Genomic DNA, 24,033 nt, shown 5'->3' on the forward strand with positions numbered 1-24,033 from the left:
TAAATAATATTTTTGAATATAAAATATTTTACGTTTATTGTATAAAGTTTGCGTATATTTCAGAGGGATTGTTATTATATACGATTAGTTCTTATTTCTTGTGAAGGGAAATGCAACCCATTTCAAATTATTTGCAAATGTTATGTATGTATGTTGTTACTTCTTTATGAGGGATTTGTTTAAACATTTAAGTAGTTCTAGCCACAACAACTGTGGGTGCATACATATGTATGCAAGTAAGGATAAGACATTGCGCACTTACCTGCAGTCACGTGCCCTTCCTAGCCTTTGTTTTCATTCACACTTCCATACATGTAGCCGGCGAACATTAACTCCTTTCTAAATGTGATTTCTTGCACATAAAAAGTTAGTGTATGTGTGTGTACGTACTTATGTATATACTTAGAAAATTTTGAAAAAGGGAGAGAGAATACCAACAGCTGTTCCATTTATGGTCACACCTGCCTGTCATGCTATTAAGATACCTATGGAATTAACGCTTTGTCATGCTTCAAATGCTAACAACCATACATATACAATAAGTGCAAGTAAAATATTACTTTAAAACTTTGCTTGAGTTTTCTTGAATTTCTTATGCATTTTATTCAACTTGCCTTTTAGGTAGTTTTAGAATAATTTACAATATTTTATGAATTACTTAAAATTACAAGGAGATTCGGTATATTCCGCAACGTAACTGCATGTAACTTGTAACTAACATATTTAAATATTATTTTTAATGCTAAATGTATTTAGTTTTTACAAAAGAAAGCTCATTTGTAAAACATGTTCTTAAAACATGTTCTTAAAACATATATAATATAATATAATAAGGTCTAATAAGTACAGTTTTTAATAAGTTAACAATTTTTAAAACACAAATTATAAGTTTTTTATATACATACATAGTTTTTCAAACGTGATTTATTTCAAAAAGTGTTTTTCATATTTGTAATTGCTGCTTAGAAACAATGAATTAGTAATAAAAATGCGTTTTTGCTATAAATGCAATACGAAATACGTAGGTGAATTTTTATTATTCAACTTTTAAGTTTTTTTGGAAATATTAGTCTAATTGCACAAAAATTATTGCTTCTTAAAGATACTTATAAGTATATGATAAAATATTTTTGGTTATTCCCAATTGTGTGTGTTTTTTTTTTTGTTTTTCAATACAATTAATACACTTTAAATGCCGCTAAGTTCTTTAATGACTAAGTCTATTAAATTGCTTTGTCTTACTTGTTACTTTTAGTAAATTGTCTTATTTCTCTAAGTTTGTGAACAAAACAGAAAACTTATTTTCAAATTATTCTAATCATAACTTCCACAAATATGCAATTAAAATTAATGAAAAGAACCAAAACAAAAACATTATAAAATTAATTAAAAAGACCATTGTAAAATAAATTACAAGCGCTTCATTTAGGTGTACTTTTTTACCAAACTTATATGAAACTTTTTCAAATCATCATCGTCTTTATATCTGTTTGTAAGTTTTCTACCTTCACCGAACAATCAGTTATAATCTCATGCACTCTTGCACATTACAGTAATTAAAATTAAGTATAAGTTATGTACATATGTATGTTTGTACGCAAATTTTAAGGCAAATAAGAGTTAAATAAAGTGCCTTCGAATATAAATGAAAATTAGCATTAACCGTTTATATTATAATTATAATAAAATTTTTTCCAGAAGCACGTCTGCTTTTATTCAATTTACTCTTGGCCACTAACTTTCTGGAACAAAATTACCGTTTATGGTATTTTCCATTGAATTCGCTTAGAGAATAAGATAAACGTCAATGTTAATAATAAATTCCAGAAATAAAATGGTGTCTGCTGTCATTGGCAAAAAGGTAATAAGAAATAAGTAACTAAAACAACATAATAGAAATTAAATTTATTTAAATTATGTCGACAATTTTTAGTTCAAATGTATACATAAACATTTCCTCCGTAGGGTGCTACAACATACTTTACGCGCTCCACTTCTTCTAGCATACAATTCTATTTTCTTAGAAATAATTTGTATTGAAAAGAATTTCTTGTAGTATTTTAACCACCTTGAAGTTTTTCAGCCACCTATGTATAGGTTTCTGCGCACAGCACAGCATAAAATAAAATAGTGCGAAACTATAACGAAATATCTTACGGACACCCGAATTACTAGGCACATTTCCTATTTAAAACTTCATCTAGGCCACTTATCCTTTTTGGTGCATAGTCCCATTCATTTACATACATATGTACGTATTTATGTATATGCATGCATTTTACTATTTGTCCTTGTATCGTAAATGTAAAATCTAGTTGCCAACAATGATGGAAATAAGACTTACCACACATACATACACAGCAGTGCATTTTACCTACCAGGTAGTTTACTTGTATTTAAAAGTGAGTAATACGTGAACCAGCGAGAGTTCGCATACAGAGTATGGAAATTGCTAAATAAACTGCGAATATATGTATATTAATATACTTGTTTAAATAATGTTAATAAATATTTTAATGATAATAGTAATAACATTTTACATGTTTCGTCCTGTTTCTTCTCTTTTCACTTCACATATAAAAAAATAAACAGGTTTTTAAGACAAAACAATCAAAAGTTTTATGTTAGACGAGGGTTTTGAATTTTTGAATTAAAAATTGCATTTGCAAAACAACTATTTTTAGTTTGTAGTGCAATTTTTGGGACTATATTTCCGGTATTTGAGCTAAAAATTTGTTTTGTTTCAATCTTTCAAATTTAACAATTGTTTCTAATTAAGATTTTCGAGATTAAAAAAATTACTTCAAAAGTTAAATCACTTAATTTTTTAAGGCATTCTTTGCAACCCTGGCTCGATATTAACAAAAAAAGTTGTTAACAAATTAAAGCACTTTTATAAAATCAAATTCAATTAAATATGAGTCCTACACTGCTTATTAGTAAACAGCTGATTGTCAAAAAAGTAAATAAACACAAAAATGTGAATTATCACAAATAAATATTCGCTAAAGCTTTACTTCTGCAGAAATTGATTTAAATAAGTATCTTCCTGGGTAACAAAGACACTAAGCTAATGTATAACTTTAATATTTAATAATTGCCTTACGGCGCTCATTATTTTTAGGAAGGTTTGCAAATAATACATTACGAAATAATTGAATTAACATCTGAACTAATTTTGTTTTATAATTCCGAAAAATGTTAATAACAAAAGATCTGTTTAAAAATTTTACTTAAACGCGCATGCCTAATTGAAAAAAAAAATAATCCCAAGCTTTTAAGTTACAATAAAAAAATTAAATTGCTTTAAAATATATATTTTTTTCACGTGTTCTGCCATTTTGTTTTCTTCTAAAATAAAAATAAAAAAATTAACTTTCACTTTTAAATCCCAGAAATAGAAATTGAAAATTTAATAAAACACCGATTTTCGGACTAAATCGAAAATTAACTTGTGAACCAAATTTTTTAATTAATAAATTCGCAACCTTGGTTGTGAGGTTTGCCAACTTAATAAAAAATAAATCATTACTCAACAAATATGTAATAAAATAGTAACAAGTAGAAGTAGCTAGAAATAATGTTGCATAATTTAAAAGAAAACTGTGGAAGTTTTGATATACAAATGCATTACTTATAAACTATTTATGTCTATAAGAACTTAAAAAACAAAAATGAGGCGACTTAAGACATATTTAATTCTCATTCAAAAATAAAATTAAGATTACCCAAGAAATGTATTTAATTCTCACGCCTCATCGTCGTTTTACGTATTTTTTACCAGCACCTACAAGTATTCCGTACTTTCACAGCCCTCAGCGCATATTATTCAGTTTTGCGTAACGCGCAATTCGATGCGTTTCTTAAGCGATTCGAATGTCTGCTGCATGCTACGCATTTGAAAGCGTATCGATGTGGTGACGTCACGTTGCAACTGGTGCACCTCGCGTATATTTTGTACCAGATGATGATATTCCGCCTTGACCTCCTCCATGGACTCGAGCAGTTCCATGACACAAACGCCATCAACATCATCCAGGCTGCTGGTATGGTCCAATGTCGTTTCGACTTCGTGCAATTTGTGTGCCACGGTATAGAGTTGGGTGCCCGCGTGCGCGACCTTTGTGCATTTTATTGTAAGTACGTGCGACATGAAAGAGAGTAAGCATAAGAGCATGAGTAAAGCAATATGATGTTGCGTACACATACATATGTATATACTTGTTTGTATATAGCTATACTGTAATTTAAACAGCAACAATGACGACATTAAATATTTGAGGACAATATCTGCAGAGGGCATGATAGTGTGCGGTTGTAGGAAGTAATGAAGATAATGCGGTTCTTTGTATGGGTGCGGTAAAAATAAATAAAAGCGCACAAAACTATGCATTAATAAAGGCGAAGAGGTCACGAAGTAGGTCAGCAGTTATAAATTTGAAATGAACCAGAATATCATAGTAACAAAAAATGTAAATGTATGTACTTAAAATCAAGCCATAGTTGCAAGAACTGTAAATGTATGTACTTCAAATCGAGTAGCGTATATATTTACCGACTTTTCCAGCTCGCTCATATCCTGATAGCCCTCCATTTTTAATCCTAAGCGCGTGTATATGTTTGCAGGCTGCGACGTGTTGTTTATTCTTCTTTATAAATTTGCTGTTATTGCATTAATGTGCCGTAAAAGTAAATGCAAACGCAATTTGTTTTGTTAAAACAGATATCGATGCACTTTTCAATAGCTGCTGCTTTGAAATTACTTGCGGTTAACACAACGATGCTTATGTAGTTGAATAATATAATTTTCTTATAGAAACGAGACGGTTGATAGCGCTATTATGCTTAGTTTAATTATTTTGTTATTTATATACCACACTTAAATATGTACATATATAATATTCATTCAAATGATTTCAAACACTTTTTCTTCTCCTTAACACTCTTTATAACACATAATAATTAATTATATATACATATAATATACTTTGTTATTACTATATTTTTATTATATTTTCCTTATCCTTTGCACAGCTCAGCTACGTCGCAGTCTTCAAATGTTAATACACGTTCCGCCCAAATGTCTATGCTATTTATACCAAAGAAATACTTGTTATCCTGTCACAACAATACACAGCTCTCCCAAAGTTTAACATCACTGCTTCAGCAGCATCTCAAACCCCTAACCTATGCCAATAAACTCGCACAACTTTCATTTCATCATTCCAACAACTACCAGGCACAACACAAATACATACATATGTATGTATATATAACAAGCATCTTCACACCAAGTTTACGAACTGACTCTATATTAGCCAGCGTTAAAAAACACAGCTACTTCCACAATGTGACACCCACCCCTTATAACAGCGCTCTTTTCTGAATGTAAATATAAAATACAGTTCCGTTCTCTCTGTTATTCTGTACTTAACACTATGGTACAACGTGGCGTATGCGCAACATTTTTCTGCTTTGGTGTTGTGAGTACACTTGTGTGTACATGCACAAACACTGTGTATGGCATGTTTCCGTCATACCTTTTTCACATCTGCTGTGCTCATACAACGTTTATAATACATATATATGTATGTATGTATGTGTGTGTATATGCTCTGTGGTTAGGCAAACAAGGAAATACCATTTGTATAACTGGATACGCTGCCATGTTTGTCTGCCATTTTAATAGACGCCTACAAAAGGGAGACAGCATTGATAAGCGCTTTAATATGTGCATATACATATGTGGTATGTTAAGCTACAAAGCAAGATAAAGCTTCCAAATATACATACATACATATGTGTATGTTTAGTCAAGCCATGTCACACAAAATGGTATTTTTAAATGTACAACCAATGTTGGGTTGCGGTAATTTCCGGGTATTCAATAATTTGCGAGCTTATGAATAAAGTGAAAGCTTTCTGAATATACTTACTTATAAATAACAGTATATAGAACACAAATGTATTTTAAATAGTTTAAAATTAGGATTTTAAAATTAGAAAATATCATACATATGCACATGTAGTTGAAGTTTAAAATGAGAAAATTTTAATAATAAGAAAATTTCTTTAAAATGTATGATTGATGCAAAAAGTGTTTTTTAAATATATATTAAAAAATAGTATTTATTCACAACAGGCTTAAATTAATTATGGATTTCGAAAAAAAGATAATTATATTTATATTCCGAAAATAATATTAATTCAAAATAAAAGCATATTCTTAATTTTACAAGAAAATTAATAATTAGAATTTCATAGTGAGTTTTTAACAAAAACATTAATGGGAAATCCGGATAGACGAATGTCTAAGGACTTTAAAAAGTCTTCCAAAACAAGGGATTTTGTAAATATCCTCGAATTGAATATTCCAATACAAGGAGAAGCTAAACTAAAACTCCTCATAAGCGAATGTTATTATATGTATGTCCAATTTTTAAATCTGCAGAGCCTAAGAAGCCTTCGTAAACATCCAAATGCTAACAATATGTTGCCTATATTAATACAGTACTCAAACTTTACATAAGAGAGTTTTCGAAAACGAACTACATATACATACATATGTATGTACATATGTTAAAGTTTTAAATACCACTCAAAAAAAATATTGAGAATTTTTAAAAATAACCGAATATTCATAAATCCGGGCAAAGGAATACTTATGTATAATATGTAGATATGTAGATACATATGCTAAGCGGATATCTTGTGGGTCAACGAATGGTCCCTAAAATTATTATTAACGGGATATGCATTCTACCACGTTTTTATCAGAAAAAGCAGATACTATCTACCACGTTTTTATCAGAAAACGCAGATAATTTGTGTCTAGATATTCGAAAATGCGAATAGTCCCACCTAGTTTTTGAAGCAAATAAATATACTAGCATAAATTAGAGTTAATTTTTTGAAATGAAGAACAAATATAAAATATAGTATATTTAGAAAACTCTTCGGAATTACCATCCGCTGCCTTGTGACGTCATGTGACGAACTAATGGCTATACAAATACATGAACTCTATCACACAACATCACTATGTCTACACTAACAACTACAACTGTTAAGAATTTTGGTGGTAAAATTCACTGGACGCTTAATTGCGTAGCATGATGTGAACAGCACATTTTCACAGGCGGCATTTTCAGGTGATGAGCGCAGAAATGTATGCTGTTACCTCGTCATTAGGCGGCGGAAACTATGGGGTGGTGTTACAATGGTTGATGCCCATGTTTATGGGCTCATAGGTCAGTGTTATTGCGCAGGAAGTAGCTAAGAAGAGAATTCCGTGACAAATTGAGCGTACAACAAGCGAGATTACATAAAGTGAAAGAGCACAGAACTGTTATTGAAAGCAAAATGTTAAATAAAAAAAATATTTTTTTTTAATCATACAGATCTGCATACCTATATGTAAGTTTGTATAAAAGAGCAAACCAATTCTGGCATATTTTATGAGTTTTAACATGTATGTATGTATTATGCTCTTCACACTTCCACAATCTTGCCTGATTTAAAGTTAGAAGTGTCATTCACCTACAAATAATTACCATATAGGATAAAGTAGTATGTGTGTCAACGACATGGAGGTGCTAAAAACACTTGCTTTTGTTTACATAGAGTGTTTGCCACTTCTTTTATGGGATTTACTATTTGCTAATTCAAAAAGTTTCGCTTCCTGCCAAAGCTACTTTAGAGATAGGCGAGTAAAAGTGAATCAAAAGTAAGTTAGTGAAAGGCTATTTCGAACAATGATTTTTTATGAAAAAGTAGATAAAATGGCAGTCTTACCTTTGTATTCTAACATATTAACATTTTCAAGTTGTACATGTTTTTATAAGTGGTGGTGAGCAGTTGTCCTACTGAGAAGCATTTTATGAAGTACACAAAACGATTTTTATTCTCACAATGAAATCTTATAATTTATATCTGAACTAACATTGCTTGACTTGGGCATTCTCCGCGAGGCTTAATGATTTATGTTGGCAAAGTTTTCGAGTATAGATAAGTTTGAACTTTATACAATATGTAGGTTAGGCAAATTTTTGAAGAATTTTTAAACTTACCCACCACAACACTGGAACATATTCTAGCGATTCGCAATTATAAGTTATAATTTACTCCATTTTACACCCATTCGGATATTTAGGAATCCAATTAGTACCTTAACGAGGTCCTAGCTCTTAAAGAACTAGTTTTGATTACGTCGTCATGAGGCTCTTAAATGTGATAGATTTCTTACAAAATTTGTTAATCATAAAGTGTAGACTATAGCAGTTCAACTAACAAGTTATTTTAGATATTTTCTTCTTAATTTAAATAGTTTTACTCACTTCAACATTTTAACAATTGTGTCAGAAACACATTCCAATATGAAAAAAGGGAAGTTCCAGTGGAATGGATTAACGAAGTTGCATTTCCGTTTATCAAAGTCGCAATCTTAGAATTAAACTTTTTATTTTAACAAAACTTTTTATTTTTAAACCAAAGTTTTACTTCATAATAATGATTTTCGAATATTTTAATACGAGATAATACTTCAAATTAAAAGAATTAATACTTCAGATCATATATATAACACATTTAAATTAACAGGAAATACATTTGTCGGATGTGGCAACCCAACAAAGCAGCTGTTTGCTAATTGTCAACATTTTTAAAATTCTTATCAGCGTGTTTGTTGTGATGCGCACTTGTCGTTGCTTTTGTTTTGATTCTGTGATAGCTCAGCTGTTCATACAATTTTATACGTAATTGTGGTGCTTACTAGTTTAATAAGTTTTAATTAATAAAACAGTTACATTAAAAATAAATGTATTTAACGAATAAACGCATGGAATATTAGCGCGACGTTGTTAGCTACAATAATTGTAGCCGCCACAGTCGCATAGCATACATGCATGTGTAAAACTAGCTGCAGTTCTGTAACATTTATACCAATAAAGATAATAAACAAGTGATAATGATACAGACGGTATCGGTGAACAAAGCAAACGATAACATTAGCCAACAAAAACGCCAGGAAATAAAAAGAGAAATTAACAAAAAATTTCCGCAACTGAATCTGTTGGCACTTTTTCCAAAAAGATATACATATTAGTACACGCCTGTCTACCCGCAGTCTACAATTAATTGAATTGGCGCAATACTACGCTCAACTGCAGTTTCCATGCAGCTCAAATATCACTGCCATCTAATAACTGCCGTCGGCATGCACACCACGCGACAATCAGTAGCCTATATACGAAGCCGGACTTCGTCGAATGCGCATACAATGTTGTTGCCCGGTTCCGTTTGCCTGTTATCAGCCCATTTAACAAGAGCTTTGTCGTCATTGCGTTTATTAGCGCCGACGCCGTTGTTATTGTGTAATAGAAATTTTAGCATGAAAAATAAAAATATTTGCACAATTGACAGTTCATATCGCGAGTACAGTAAAATTCGTTGTTTTAAGTACGTTGTCTCGTCTCTTTCACATTTGCAACAACCCATTCAGCTACTAAGCGATTGTCAACGAGTGCAAAAGCGAACGCAAATGCGTTTTATTTCAACTACAAGTAAATTGTTTAAGTATGTTATGACTATTATTCATGGAATATTGTAAATAAATGTAAATGTTTACAGACGAAATTCGGGTGGAAAAGACATGGAGGTGCCAGAGGGTGTATTCTGTGGTAGCGTTGATCGCTTCAATGGTGTGCTGGTGGACTCAGAAAAGGAATACGATGAAGCCACAGATTTTGAAAAGAAGCTAGAGAGTAAGTAGACAAAAGGAATTTGAAGTTTTTTTATATTAGTATTAGGTGTAAGTTATTTGCATTTTACTGCAGTACTTATGTGATATATATAGTATTCAGTCTAAAGTTAAATGGAAATCAATACTTAACTGAACTTATTAACCTTTAATTGAATTTAAATTTTATGTGAAACAGCACAAACTAGCAAATTTGTCATGATAAATTAATCAACAATGTGTTGATAAACAATTTTAGAAGAAAACATTGATTATATATGCCCTCTGAAAGGTTAAATAGATCGATGTGTACACTTCTACACACATAAATACGTTTGTTAGAACTACTATATACTGCATCAAATGCTTTCCATTAACTTGTTTGATACAATATAAGGGTATATTTAATTACCAAGATAAGCATTCGTAAATAACTTCATATACATTCATAATAATAAGTGCAAAGTTGCATAGATACAAAAATACTTGTTACGTATACAATAATATATATGTATGTACATATACATATACGTACTATTACTAAACTACTTTCGAATTTTAGTAATTAGCTTTGTAACTAGAAATAGCATATATTTGAGCGTTTATTGTACCCTGAACATGTACATATATGTATTAAGTTTGCCACCAATTTTATAAAACTCAGAAAGAAGCGTCGGGGAATCTATAAAATAGTTCATTTGTAGAAAGCTTTATTATTTGACAAAATTCATAAAATATTGTATGCGGAATAATCTCCTAAGAAATTGTTCAGATCTGACCACTTTAGCATATACTACAAACCATATAAACTGACTGATCAAAGTAAAGTAATTGCAAGGAAAACTTTTATATTTCACAAGTAGCGAATTCGAAGATTAAGAATATATTCTTTACATCGGACCACTATAGCATATAGCTGCTAATGATATAGAACTTTTTATACCGTTTTATGCTATAAAAAATGCATCTGTAAAGCGTATTCTAGCATAAATTAGTTTCTTTTTCTTGTTTTGTGCTATATTTTTCCTAAATGCAGAAAAAGAATATTTTGCATTAATCGCTACTAAAGGAAATTTTATTAAATAAACATTTTCTTAAAGAATCTTTAGACCACTGGATTTCCATTAAACGGCGCGCCATATGGTTTACATTACGGAAAGAACATGCAGCATGGGTGCCACATTTAGCTAAGGTTTGAATATATTTAAACATACATAGATATATGTAAAATATGTACTTTTTATTATTATTTGTCAATAATTTCTGCCATTCTCATTTGTAGGCCGGCTTTGTATTCCATCATGTGGACACTACCTCCTCCTCGCTTGTGATGTATCGCTGGCTGCCAACCCACGAATCTGCCAATATACCAACATTTTGCCATACAATGCTTGGTGTTGGTGGACTTGTTGTCAATGACAACGATGAAGTGTTAGTTGTTAGTGACCGTTATGCATTAATCGCAAATAGTTGGAAATTGCCCGGTGGTTATGTGGAGCCCGGTAGTTTATGAAAATTTTATTTATTTAAAGCATTTTTTCTAACGTTTAACAATTGTAGGTGAGGAAATAGTAAATGCAGCTATACGCGAGGTGAAGGAGGAAACCGGTATCGACTGTGAATTCCGTACCGTTATTAGTATACGACATTCACATGGCGGAAACTTCGGCTGTTCAGATATGTACGTAGTTGTTGCTTTGAAGCCACTCAATCGTGAAGTACATAAATGCGAGCGTGAAATCGCTAAGGCACAATGGATGCCGGTTAAGGAATATTTACAACATCCTGACGTGCACGAGACAAATCGTCACTTTATGCGCACCTATTTGGATTATAATAAACGCAATATACGTTTTACATATGAGCGCGCCCAACATCGTGTGCTGAAACGCGAGTACACATTGTTCTATATGAAACCGGTGGAGGAGAAAAACGAAAGTTGAGCCAAGTAGTGAAGTTTTTTATGCGTAACAGCACTTTTCATCCTTCAAAAGAAAATTTAAATTTTTGAGGTTATGTAGTGTATGATTTTTAGGCAACGGAAAACGCAGATAGACCAGTGAACATACAACTGCTTTTTCTAGTTCGTTATATAGTTAAATATAATATTCCACAAAGTGGCCTTTCAAAATAAACTGAAATAGATTTGATTACACAATAAAAAAATTACGATGTGTAAGTGAAAACTGGTACAAATAACTTTATCGAAAGTTAACTTAGCTCAATTAAACTAAAAATAATACCCAAATTGTTACAAGTAAAAATAAAATCACCTTCGATAACATGCACCAAGAGGTTTTTTTTAAATTTATTTACACATTTTGAAATTTAAATGTTTGTTTCTTCCATTGTCGTCGAGGTACTATTTTTGTATTTACGATTTGTTAAATTGTTACAATAAAATTATAAGAAAAAAATATAATATTTTTTATTATTAAGTGGGGCATTGCAGGAGCGTCTGTATGTATTTGTGTCGGATGTCAGTGTAGTTTGACTTCTATCTTTCTGGCAAATGGTTTAATCGAGTGTCTATACTATTGGGAGTTTGCAGGTTTCAATACGAGAATAGTGCCAACACTTTGCACACGCCTATTTCTCCCCACGAAGCTGTTAATTTCTTGGTTTTGATTTTTTCTTATTTTTGTTTGAAATTATTTTCCTCAATATGCTTACCTGTTAAAAATGCACTGCTCAAATAAAAATAATTAAATTTATTTCAAGACATTTATATTAATCAAATATTTTAAATTACATTGTACATATATTCTTAATGACATGCAGTTTTATGTAAAAATAAGAAAATCGTTGAACTCACATGAAAACAAAATGCAATATTTGATTTTAATAAAACTCAAAAATATCCTTTAGATCAATCATATGTAGTCCTTAAGTTTCAATAAAGCTGCAACTGGCTATATGGATGGTACAAAGTCTCAAGTATTAATATTTTGTGAATATATAATAATATTGCAACTGAACAAATATACTCCAACTACTCTAATTGAAAATAATATTTAATGTTTATATAAATACAGCATTACATTATTAGTAAAATTTACTTTTAAATAACACAAACCAATAGCAGTTACATTATTTCAGTAAATATTTTTATTTTTTTTTTAAATTTAATAATCGCTTACAAACTAACAACTAATAGACAAATTATGTTTTTTATTAATAAGGTTTTAACAGCTTCTTTATATGGCAGTAGCAATTTTATACTAGCAAGAACCAGCAGGTCTATCTGCTTCTTCCGCTCTCTTCTGCTGTTTTTTTTGAGTTAAGAACGTTTTTTGTTTCGCAGAAACTGGCTAGTTAGTGATAGTTAGCAGTTAAGAAACAAACCTATAAAAACGAAACTAAACGGCTGATTTTGGCATTTTAATACAATTTGTAGTCCATATAGAGTAGAAAAGTAACAAATATTTATATTCTCTGATCCTCTTTGAACCAAAAAGTTTTTTTTTTTTTTTGATTTACAATCTATTCGTATACAGTTATTACGTAAAAAAAAAAAACATATTTTTCTTGGTTGGAATGTGTAAACAATTTTTAATCATAAATAACAGCTGGTCATGACAGCATGTGTTAAAAATGCTTTGACACAACTTTATGTAACTCCGTGGGTTCATATGAAGTAAAAAAGTATACAAATTAACAAGATGTTTATATGTACTGATGCTCTGAACGCGATGTGAATAGTGGTTCTTACTCATTAACGCGATTTTTTTTGCCTCAGGTTCTAACCGCTTTAATAATAAGCCATATAATGAATGCTTACAATTCTAAATTAATAAACTAAACAACTTAAATTGCATTGCATCAGTGGGACATGATGCTTGTCTAAACGCGCTGCGCATTAGCACTTGTGCTAGCATAGTGATTTTCATTGCATTCTAAAAGCAGTTGATAACTACGCGAAAAATGCGTCTGCGCAGCAGCTGTTTGTCGGGGATTTTGTTGCTGTTGAGCGCTTTCCTTCAAAGCTGGAAATAAATCGTTTTATTATATGCTTGTCTTTTTAATTTGCATGTATTGTTTACCGCTTTTCAACTTTCCATTAACGCGCATAAAATTTGGTGTGAAGTAAGCTGCGCTGGATTCTTTTATGTTTGACCAGTTTTCATATTTGGTTACTGGAGAGCGTCCCAGCAACGATTTGTGTGTTTTATACATATCTGCACTCTCTATCAAACGGCGCGAAGGAAGATATCTTCTCTGACCACGTCTGAAAGTGGACGATGTTACCATATTACTGGAAGGTGAGCGTATATCATTCGGCGTTAATGCATTTTTGCAAATAGTATTAGTTTGTGCGTTAACAGTTGCGTTTTCGATTACGCTGTCATGACTGCGTTTACGACTGTGAGTTCGCTTTACTTTGCTGGCAGTGTCTGGCATAATAAAAATCAAATAAAAGAATAAAAATCAAATAAAAAAATAAAAATCAAATAAAAAAATAAAAATCAAATAAAAAAATAAAAATAATAAAAATCACATAAAAAAAAAAATTAATTAAATAAAAAAAAATTAAAAAATTATAAAACCCAGAGAAAAAGAAAAAAAAAACAAAATTAAAGGAATAAGTGAAATATATAAAAATAAATAATAACATTATTATTATACTTATTATCTATAACTACAAATTTAGTGGTGTTCTTACCAGTTTCAGGGCAGTCTGTTTCAGTATTAGCTGGAGTTTGATGTTCAATGGTACTACCAAAGTACATAGAAGATTTGTATGAATCCTGTGAACTGGTGATACTGTTGATTGTTGATTCTGAGTCCTGTGCCTCTTCGCCTATTTCTTTAATTGTATCAATTACATTTACAAAACTCATTCGTCGGCGCGTGCGTTTCGCGATGCAGCTTGTGTTTAATGGATCCGATTTTACTTCAATCTCGTCCACATTTTCAGCATTGTTGTTTTCGGTTTGTGTATGTTTAGTTTGCGGATTGGACTTTACTTCATTTAACAGTTGATAGAAGTAAGTCATTAAACGATTACCATGATTCTCACCATTTCCAATCTGCTGACCATTTTCGTCGTCCAAGTCTTTATAACATTCAGACTCAAAGAAGGTACTGCATTGGCTCGGTTGGTATGTGTTGTGTGAGCTTAAAGAAATGTGTTCATAGGTATCATTATCTTCACAAACATTTTTCTCTTCTGATTTAACTTCTATTTTTTTCATAGATCGACGACGGGTGCGATTCGCTATACAGCTTATATCTAAAGGACTTGCTATTTTCTCATTCGTTAGTTCTGTGCTACACACATGGTTCTTCGTATTATCGTCAGCTGCGTCATTACCGTCATCATACTCAAATACTTGACAACATTCGGAGGACTTATATGAGGCTGTGGATTTATTATCCTCATCTACTTGACCCTCTAACGTGGGTAGATACGTCGCAACAGATTTCCGTCGTGTACGTTGTGCAACACATGAAATATTTAAAGCATAATTTTCTTCGCTGTCCTGGCTTTCTGCACTATTTATGGCTGCGTCGACAATTGTTGCATTAACATCAAGCACTAAAAAATTACATTTATTTTTTTTATACGCTAATAGAAATAATTAAAAGTACCTTTCTGTTCGACTGCGTTCTGCATATTAATGACATTTTCTTGCTCTTCAACAGCATTAACTTGTCTTTCATCATCGCTGCACAAATAAGCAAGTTGCATTTGGCATTCAAACGTAGTGTCATCAGAGTAATTCAAACTGTCACCTAGTTCCATTATTTGTGTTGAATTTTCATTTTTAATATATGGTCGTTGAATTATTTCATTGTCAACTTCTTCCTCACTAATAATGCCACACACATCTATATCTGAATTTTCATCTTCAATTATATCTGCATCATCAGCATTCGCTAGTTCTATAAACTGTTGCTGTGCCTCCATAGTCTCAAGGCCACTGTTAGCATGCAGTATACTTTTACAATTGTCACATTCAAATGTGTGGCTGCGTTGTGGCGTGCAATGAAGGTGCATTGCTACAGAACCGCATGTTACACAATAGATGAATGGATTATTTGTGGTTTGCGCTTGAGCGCGTCCCTTTCTGTTATGACAGGTTTCGGCCGCACATACACTGGGACGCTCAAGCAATTCGGCATACGCATTGGGAACCATCTCCCACTCGGCATCTCTAAAAACAAAAAATAGTGTTTTATATATATTTCTAAGCTAGCATAAAGTAAAGAAACGGGCACCTACTTGTTTTGCACGAAAATGCCACTCAGCGACATATTCTGTTTAAAATTTGTATTATCATTGCAAAGCGGACATTTAAAAAAATATCCTGCATTTTTAGCAAATTGTTGTAGACAGTATTTGTGAAACCAACCATTCCGACAACATGGTGCACGTATCATATTGACTGCACTGAAGCGAGTGCTTTCATTGAAGATTTTTTCAAAGCATATACAGCACTCATCGTCTTTTTTTGGGCGATAATTAACTTTGCGTACATGTCTATGGCAGAAAGAACGAAAACTATGAATAAATTGATTCATGGCCCCATTTTCTATGCCACAAATCATGTGAAAATTTAAGTGACAGCGCCTTGCACAACATCCTATGTTGGCCATCACTTCTCCGCAATAACAGCATCGCTGAATATAGAAATAATATATTATTGTTTAAGGATTAAACAGATTTTGTGTTACTTACAACAGTTGATACTCGTTTTTTCTCTGCCGCAATATCTTTTGGTAGAAATCCCAAAATTCCCTCATCATCTTTACCATTTTGTGTAATGGCAGAAGATAAATACTAAAGTAGTGAAATAGAAATTGATTACAGAAAAATAATTGAACAAAATCAAAATATTTGAATCAACAGCAATTAGTTAGATTTTGCATGCATATAATCGGGCTTATACTAACCAAGCAATTAGTATGCACGCCTTTTCCCTTTTTTTTCAGAAATTCGCCGTATTTAATACTGTCACGACGACTTGAACCGCACAATTCGCACTTCATGCTTACATTTAACTTTAAATTTAAAATATAAATAATATAAAATGATGTAAATTTTTATTACACTGAAAATGTTGCCCGCCGTTTTTATGTATGTATAAATGACAAATGCCAAGCTGCCGAAGTTAGCTGTTGTTTTCACAATGCCAACTTGCCGTTCCAACAAAAATTAAATGCAAAGTAAATTTATTGTACATATGGCATATTAACAATTCAACAATATACATATATAAAATAAAATTCATAATTTATTTATAATACATTTACCATACTTTTATTCAAACTTCCCAAAATTTTTATGCAATTAAATAATTTCCTGAATATTTATTAACTTTATTGCCAAATATAATAAACAGAAGCAACTCTGTTACGAAAGAATATGCCACAGCTGTTCACTGCTTTGATTGTCAAAATAAAATATATGTAGATAGGTTTTCATGTTTTTTTAACTTATATATTATTTCATGATAACTTTACGGTTTTCATTAAAAAATTTAATTATTCAACTTTTTCACTTGTATTATCGAATTCCGTCTCGCCGACACGGTTAAATCCTGAGAAACGTATAATTTTTCCTTTATTAACGTTCAATTGTGTTGCGTATTGTTGAGCGGGTGTTAATTTAGCTTCCTCTTCACTCTTATAACCATAATATTTTGCCCAATCATTTCGTCCGGTATAAACCATGTAGCAGACAAACCCAAAAGCATTCCATGCGAGTAGCGCATAACCAATACTTAGACGTCTTTTCCACAATTGTGCACTATCCTCCGGTATGGGGGTTGTATGCCTTCGTACCCAACGCCTCAGCCATTTCAACTCAAAGAGTGCCATTGCTTAAAAGATTAATATTTTAATTTTATTAAAAAATATTCACTTTGGGTAATGTTTCCTTATTTACTTCTGTTACCTCAAATTGGAAATCGACAAATAAATTTAAGGAACTCGTTCAAATCAGCTGATGCTATCAAACATATTGACATGTAACCCAACAAACGTAAAGTGATTATTTAAGTATGTAATGTTGGAACGTTTTTTCTTATAAATCGAGTGTACTTTCAAACATTTTAAAGCGTTATAGTAGTATCTTCTTTCTATATATGTAGATATTTTAAGTTTTCCTGTTTATATTTTCATTTATAACTGCAACCTAAGGAAGGGAGGGACGAAATTCGCTGTTTCTGCTATTACTTAAAGATTTTTTTATTAGTGTTTTATAGTAAAAGTATTATAGTACATGCTTAAACGATATCTGTTCTAATTCTGGGATGATTGCTGGGTACAGATTGAAAACCTTGCAAACCCTTCCATTTTACCAACACTAGCATATCCTTGCGCATTTTTCATTCCCTTTAATAGGCATCTGATATGGCAACATTGTTTTTAATTTACGTCGTCATACGTTTTTTGTTTATTGTGGTAATTGGAATTATTCTCCAGCAGTTCTCTTATTATACATTTATCAATTTTTGATTTATTTGCAAAATTGTTAATCTAACCACAAAAATAAAATACAATATATAATTTCATATAATTTAGAGACAGAAATTTAACAAGTGTTTCCAATACAATAATTTCCACAGCTACTAAGCTCAATTATAATAAGCATATATAACTAAATATTGGAAATTTATTAATAATAAAAGAGTGAAAGATAAAATCTATTTATCCAGACAACTTTCCAGTCAGAGAGCAATAAATAACTTAAGGAAAACGTAAAATTATTATTTTGTTATGTGTATAACAATAAAAGTTTAAAATAAATACTTGAGTAGAAATAAAGAAAAGTTGGCGGTTAGTAACCACAAGAGTAAAGAAGCTGTAACTAAGCTAAGGCCAGAGTAAATTTGCATATGAAAATGCTTCCGCGGCAGCAAACCGCACAGCAACAGCAAACACAATGTAAAAATTTGGATTTTCGCAAACGCCAAATAGATACACTTAAAGTATTCAACGACAAGTGAGTTATAAATTTATACTTCTTTATGTCTATTGATTTAATTAACATATTTTATAAAATATTTGCTTTACAGTGTTGTCGAAGTGACAGAACAAGAAGAGTATTGTATACATTTCGAAACTAGTGGACGTACATTAGTACTTACAGTTCAACTCGGTGTGAATTTTCCCAATGAGCGACCTAAAATAGTTATATCACCAACTGTACAGCATCATTGGGTTAATGCGGCGACGGGTGAAGTTGAAACGGCACCTGGATTACTCAATGTAAGTATTCGGTGTGCTTAGAGTTTGAAGGACCCTTTTTCATATGAAGCCATGACCTCTATTTCAAATCTAAAAGTAGCGGTCAAGGATGCACTGGAAATAATTAACAGTTGCTGTTTGTTTCCATAAAACTGATTGACAGTTGTTTGACCTTCATATTAACGATTTTTCAGCAGAAATATTTTGCCTGTTTATGTACGCATTCAAGGTTCCATGCGCGCACACTCATGCGACTATCAAGGATAAGAAGCCAATACTCATACATATAGAAATATGTGCAAATGTGTATATATGTATTTGCAAGTATTATAATATTAAACATGCATGATGCTGGATTAACCATACATGTATTAGACGTTTTTTTCACGTGCAGATTTTCATTTGTTTTTGTTGTTATTACCGGCATTTGCACTTTTAGAACCTTATATGATGCCATGGTGTACAGAAAAACGGTAAGGTATCTCTACATTTGCGTAAAGGGTTACACAGTTCATAGCCATAAGATTTATTGGCCCGGATGTCCAGGCTTATATACGCATCAGCAACATAATATAATATACATTGTTTTTCTTTCTTTACAGTACTCTCCACATTCTGATCTGGGCCGCGTTGTGCAGGCCATTATACGCGAATTCGAGCGCTTTCCACCACCCATTGTAAATTCCGGTAGCCCCATTAATATACCAACGCGCGCGGTCAACGCCAACGCCGCTGCTACGCCAACATCAATTGCCGCAAAATCATTAGATAGCAGTAACGAGAATTCACCATTGGATTCGTCAAAATCATGTAAACTCAATGAAAGCAGTTTGCCAAACCTATCTACATTGTCGCTAGATGAATTGAAGCAGCTCGACAGTGATCCGCAATTTTTCGATGATTTCATTGAAGAGATGTCTGTGGTGCAGCATTTGAACGAAGAACTTGACTCGATGATCAATCAAGTGGAGATAATATCACGTGCGTACGAGATATTTTTTATTCAAATTATAATTATAATGTTTTTTCAATTTCGTATTTGTAGGTGAGAATGAATCTAAAGAAACGCATTTGGTCGAATTAAAACGAAAACTAAGTGACGATGTTACAGCGCTTAAAAATCTCGGTGAAAAGTGTGATCAACTGAACAAGAAGTACTTAAAGAAGTCAGAGGAATACGCACCGCAACACATACGCGTAAATAATTGTTATTTTTCGTATACCCTGAATACCATATTTATTTTACCGCGGAAGTTTGCAAAACCCAGAAAGAAACAACTGAGGCGCTTTAAAGTATACAAATAAATGATCAGCGTAACGAGCTAGGTCGATTTAGGCATATCAGTCGGTTTGTTTGTATATATGCGAATTATTCCCTCAGTTTTTGAGATATCAATCTGAAATTTTGTAAAAATTCTTTTCTCTCCAAGAGGCTGTTCGTTTCTCGGAGCCGCCGATATTGGACGTCAATAATATATATGTATGTAGCTGTCATACAATCTGAACGATCGACAGCAATTTTTTGTATAAAGAACTTTTTTATTTGACGAAATGTCATCATGAAATTTTGTATGGATTATTTTCCAAGGCAACGGTGCAATCTCCGAACACATTATTCAAGTCGAACCAAAAAACATATACATAGCTGCCAGCCGAACTGGCAAAAACAAAATTTTTATTTTACAAGATATCTTCAGAAAGTTCAGCGTCCATTAACATCTGAAACAACGGTATATTCGCCGACAAAAATGTTCGGATCGGACCATTATATCTTATAGCTGCCTATAAAGTTACCGATCAAAATCAAGTTCTTGTATACCATTTTTTTTAATTCTTCGGTGCACCGAAATTACGTTTTTCTTTGTATTAATTGTTTTTTTCTTTTTCTTTTGTTATTATTTATTTATTTTTTTTTTATTTTTTTTTTTTTATTTTTATTTTTTTTTTTATTTTTTTTTTTTTTTTTTTATTTTTTTATTTTTTTTTTAAAAATTTTTTTATTTTTTGTTTTATTATTTTATTTTTATTATTTTATTTTTTTTTTTATTTTATTTTTTTATTTTTTATTTTTATTATTTTATTTTTTTTATTTTTTATTTTTATTTTTTATTATTTTTTTTTTTTTTATTATTTTATTTTTTTTTATTATTTTTTTCTTGTGTTTTTATGTATTTTTTATTTTACTATTAATTTTTATTGATTTTTATACATACTTATGTATATCAAATATTCCGATATTACATAACCACACAACTCTTACTATACATATACATACATATGCTTACTTACCCTATAGGAATTGCTACAAATTGCCGCCTCAAATGCGGACAGCGAATGTGATCGACACGTAGAGCAATTTCTGAATGGTAAAATCGATGTGCAAACATTTCTAAATAACTACACGCATTCGAAGAAAGTCAGTGCCGAGCGTAAGGCCAAGGAGGAACGCTTGGGGCATCAGCTGACGGCATTGGAGCGCGCCGCTATGTAAGCGATGCAAATTTGTATTAAACATGTACTTGCCTGCAAGTGATTTAGCTTTTATAATGGCAGTTATACAAGTATGGCAATTATGAATATTGCGCAAACAATTTAAAGTTATCAGCGCGAAATTGCTTTAATTTATAGCTACGATTTTTGACCAAATGACCTGCATATAAATTTGGTCCTATTGTATTTGGTGTCAAGTAATGTAATTAGTAAAACGTCAAAGTGCGTGGTGGTGTCCAACTCATGTAAACAAAAGCAAAAAAAAAAAATTAATTTACTCTCAATCATAGTCAAGCAGTAAAACTACACTTAAACTAAAATAAGTTAGATTTTTTCTTGTAAAGAAAAATACAAATTAAGTATATGAAAATCGAAAATATTTTTTGTTTAAAATTATTGATCCGCGGAAATGAATTCCATTGCTTTGACTAAGTAATGTCTGAATAAATCAAATAAGTTGCGCGAAATAGTGAGTGCGTGCGCCACGCCGCGTTCTGCGTTCGTAAATAAGCGCGTAGATGCTTACATACATACATACCAATATTGTGAGTGAATTACATTTAATTTCCTAAATTTGTGCAAATATTTTGTAGTATTGTAAATGCGTTGTAATTAAAAAAAAAAAAAAAAAAGCAAAAAAAGAAAACTAATATATTGTGATTTCATTAATAACTTAGTAATAAGTAGAAATTATTGGCAATAAGTGTATATTTTATTTATTGCAATAAATTGAATTAAAACCAAAATACGAACTAATTTGTTGTTATTGTAGCGAGAAGGTGCTACGATTTATAACTAACATAAAATATATTTTTCTGCGTGTCTGACGGAAGCGTTTGAATTATTAATACGCACATAAAATAACAAAAAATATTTATTTGGTAAACAAATTTGAGAAACCTATGATTATAAATATATGCATGACTACTGTAAAATCCACTTCTGTTTTCGGAATGGTGATCCATCGGCCTCAACACCCGCGCCGTTAGTTCTGCTTTCTCCAGATTGGGCAAGGAAGCAAAGCAAATGGGTCTGGCGGTGAACGAAGACAAGACGAAATATCTCCTGTCATCAAACAAACAGTCGTCGCACTTGCGACTTGGCTCTCACGTCACTGTTGACAACGTCTGATAGTGTTTAACGTGGGATCCTGCTGGCGACAGCTTAACTCCACGGTGCTCAAAAGCACAACGGATCAATACAATGCGTCGATCAGCGCCCTGAAAACTGGGTAACGATTTTCAGTACCAATCGGCAGTGTGGCATGGACACACTAACCACCTTGGTAGGGCTCGAGGCCCATCTAAAACCTCTGCCGTACTTTGGGTCCGGCACCCGGTTGCAATGCAACTCCACATTCGACTGACAAAGTCAGTTCTTCCCGCGATTTGAGTTTTAACCACAGCCACCAATCTCCACAAAGGGCCAAACCCAATGAGCAGACTGGAGCGAACTCCAGGGGCTACTGCTCCCCGTGGTACCAGGTTAAAGCCTTTGGTATTGACCTTGTAGTCGAAGCTACGACCAGTTGAGCTTCCATACAGCCCTGGACTGGTGGCCAGGATCTTAGTCGCCTCTTACGACAGGCATGCCTTACCGCGGGTAAATTCGGTTTCCTCTCGAACCCGGAGGGGTCCCCCCGTACCCGCAGGGGGACGTCACTGTTGACAGTCATAACTTTGAAGTTGTGGATAATTTCGTCTATCTTGGAACCAGTGTAAACACCACCAACAATGTCAGCCTGGAAATCCAACGCAGGATAACTCTTGCCAACAGGTGCAACTACGGACTGAGTAGGCAATTGAGAAGTGAAGTCCTCTCTCGACGAACAAAAACCAAACTCTATCAGTCACTCATAATTCACGTCCTGTTATATGGTGCAGAGTCTTGGACGATGACAACAGCTGATGAGTCGACGTTGCGAGTTTTTGAGAGAAAAGTTCTGCGAAAGACTTATGGTCCCTTTCGCGTTGGTCACGACGAATATCACATTCGATGGAACGATGAGCTGTATGAGATATATGACGACATTGACATAGTTCAGCGAATTAAAAGACAGCGGCTACGCTGGCTAGGTCATGTTGTCCGAATGGACGACATCACTCCAACTCTGAAAGTATTCGATACAGTACCTGCCGGGGGAAGCAAAGGAAGAGGAAGTCCTCCACTCCGTTGGAAGGACCAAGTGAAGAAGGACCTGGCTTCGCTTGGAATATCCAATTGGCGCCACGTAGCGAAAAGGAGAAACGACTGGCCTGCTCTTGTTAACTTGGCTATAAGCGCGTAAGCGGTGTCTATGGCAATAAAGAAGAAGAAGATAATTTCACGACCCTTTGCTGTTGTTGTAGCGGTGATCTCGACCCTGTTTAGGTGGCAAGGCGCACGTCTATTGTCATCAAAATCATCTAATGGTAGGCCCAGGAAACGTGGTGTTTCGTGGTCGGATCATAAGGCCTCTGGGGAAATGTGCACTTGCCCAAGCGCGACACTTGAAGTCATGCTGCAGCTCACACCGCTTTTTATAGTAATTAATGAGACAACGAAGTATACTATGCTACTCATGGTGGTAGAGGGATATGGGAAAGAGAAGATAATTTCATCTCAACAAATGG

At 32.7% G+C, this 24,033-nt stretch overlaps 5 protein-coding genes across 6 annotated transcripts; 2 read left to right on the forward strand and 3 right to left on the reverse strand.

Annotated features, from left to right (window-relative positions):
• Nucleotides 1-914: 914 nt before the first annotated feature.
• Nucleotides 915-5,137, reverse strand: LOC120774950. The gene is made up of 2 exons (XM_040104830.1): nt 4,556-5,137; nt 915-4,120 (listed from the first exon to the last, which is right to left on the reverse strand). The coding sequence occupies exons 1-2, from the start codon at nt 4,592-4,594 to the stop codon at nt 3,830-3,832; spliced, it is 330 nt and encodes a 109-aa protein (XP_039960764.1). The 5' UTR covers nt 4,595-5,137; the 3' UTR covers nt 915-3,829.
• A 4,336-nt stretch (nt 5,138-9,473) lies between these two features.
• On the forward strand, nt 9,474-12,125 carry LOC120774949 (nucleoside diphosphate-linked moiety X motif 6). Its single transcript, XM_040104829.1, has 5 exons — nt 9,474-9,560; nt 9,628-9,761; nt 10,837-10,928; nt 11,019-11,238; nt 11,297-12,125. Exons 2-5 carry the CDS (start codon nt 9,650-9,652, stop codon nt 11,677-11,679), a joined length of 807 nt encoding a protein of 268 aa, XP_039960763.1. The 5' UTR covers nt 9,474-9,560; nt 9,628-9,649; the 3' UTR covers nt 11,680-12,125.
• A 733-nt stretch (nt 12,126-12,858) lies between these two features.
• Nucleotides 12,859-16,825, reverse strand: LOC120774932. Its single transcript, XM_040104809.1, has 7 exons — nt 16,634-16,825; nt 16,419-16,520; nt 15,963-16,360; nt 15,329-15,894; nt 14,400-15,275; nt 13,780-14,130; nt 12,859-13,722 (listed from the first exon to the last, which is right to left on the reverse strand). The coding sequence occupies exons 1-7, from the start codon at nt 16,727-16,729 to the stop codon at nt 13,580-13,582; spliced, it is 2,532 nt and encodes an 843-aa protein (XP_039960743.1). The 5' UTR covers nt 16,730-16,825; the 3' UTR covers nt 12,859-13,579.
• Nucleotides 16,826-17,035: 210 nt separating this feature from the next.
• Nucleotides 17,036-17,722, reverse strand: LOC120774967. Of its 2 annotated transcripts, none has more exons than XM_040104856.1 (2): nt 17,628-17,722; nt 17,036-17,562 (listed from the first exon to the last, which is right to left on the reverse strand). In XM_040104856.1, the coding sequence occupies exon 2, from the start codon at nt 17,558-17,560 to the stop codon at nt 17,225-17,227; it is 336 nt and encodes a 111-aa protein (XP_039960790.1). In that variant the 5' UTR covers nt 17,561-17,562; nt 17,628-17,722; the 3' UTR covers nt 17,036-17,224. The 2 variants fall into 2 exon arrangements, with proteins under 2 accessions (XP_039960790.1, XP_039960791.1); XM_040104857.1 differs by having other exon boundaries at nt 17,637-17,718.
• Nucleotides 17,723-18,159: 437 nt separating this feature from the next.
• LOC120775420 (vacuolar protein sorting-associated protein 37A) lies at nt 18,160-22,053 on the forward strand. The gene is made up of 5 exons (XM_040105602.1): nt 18,160-18,686; nt 18,760-18,952; nt 19,534-19,912; nt 19,977-20,128; nt 21,228-22,053. The coding sequence occupies exons 1-5, from the start codon at nt 18,580-18,582 to the stop codon at nt 21,420-21,422; spliced, it is 1,026 nt and encodes a 341-aa protein (XP_039961536.1). The 5' UTR covers nt 18,160-18,579; the 3' UTR covers nt 21,423-22,053.
• Nucleotides 22,054-24,033: the final 1,980 nt, after the last annotated feature.

The sequence above is a fragment of the Bactrocera tryoni genome, chromosome 4, assembly GCF_016617805.1.
Source record: "Bactrocera tryoni isolate S06 chromosome 4, CSIRO_BtryS06_freeze2, whole genome shotgun sequence".
Taxonomy (NCBI): Eukaryota; Metazoa; Arthropoda; class Insecta; order Diptera; family Tephritidae; genus Bactrocera; species Bactrocera tryoni.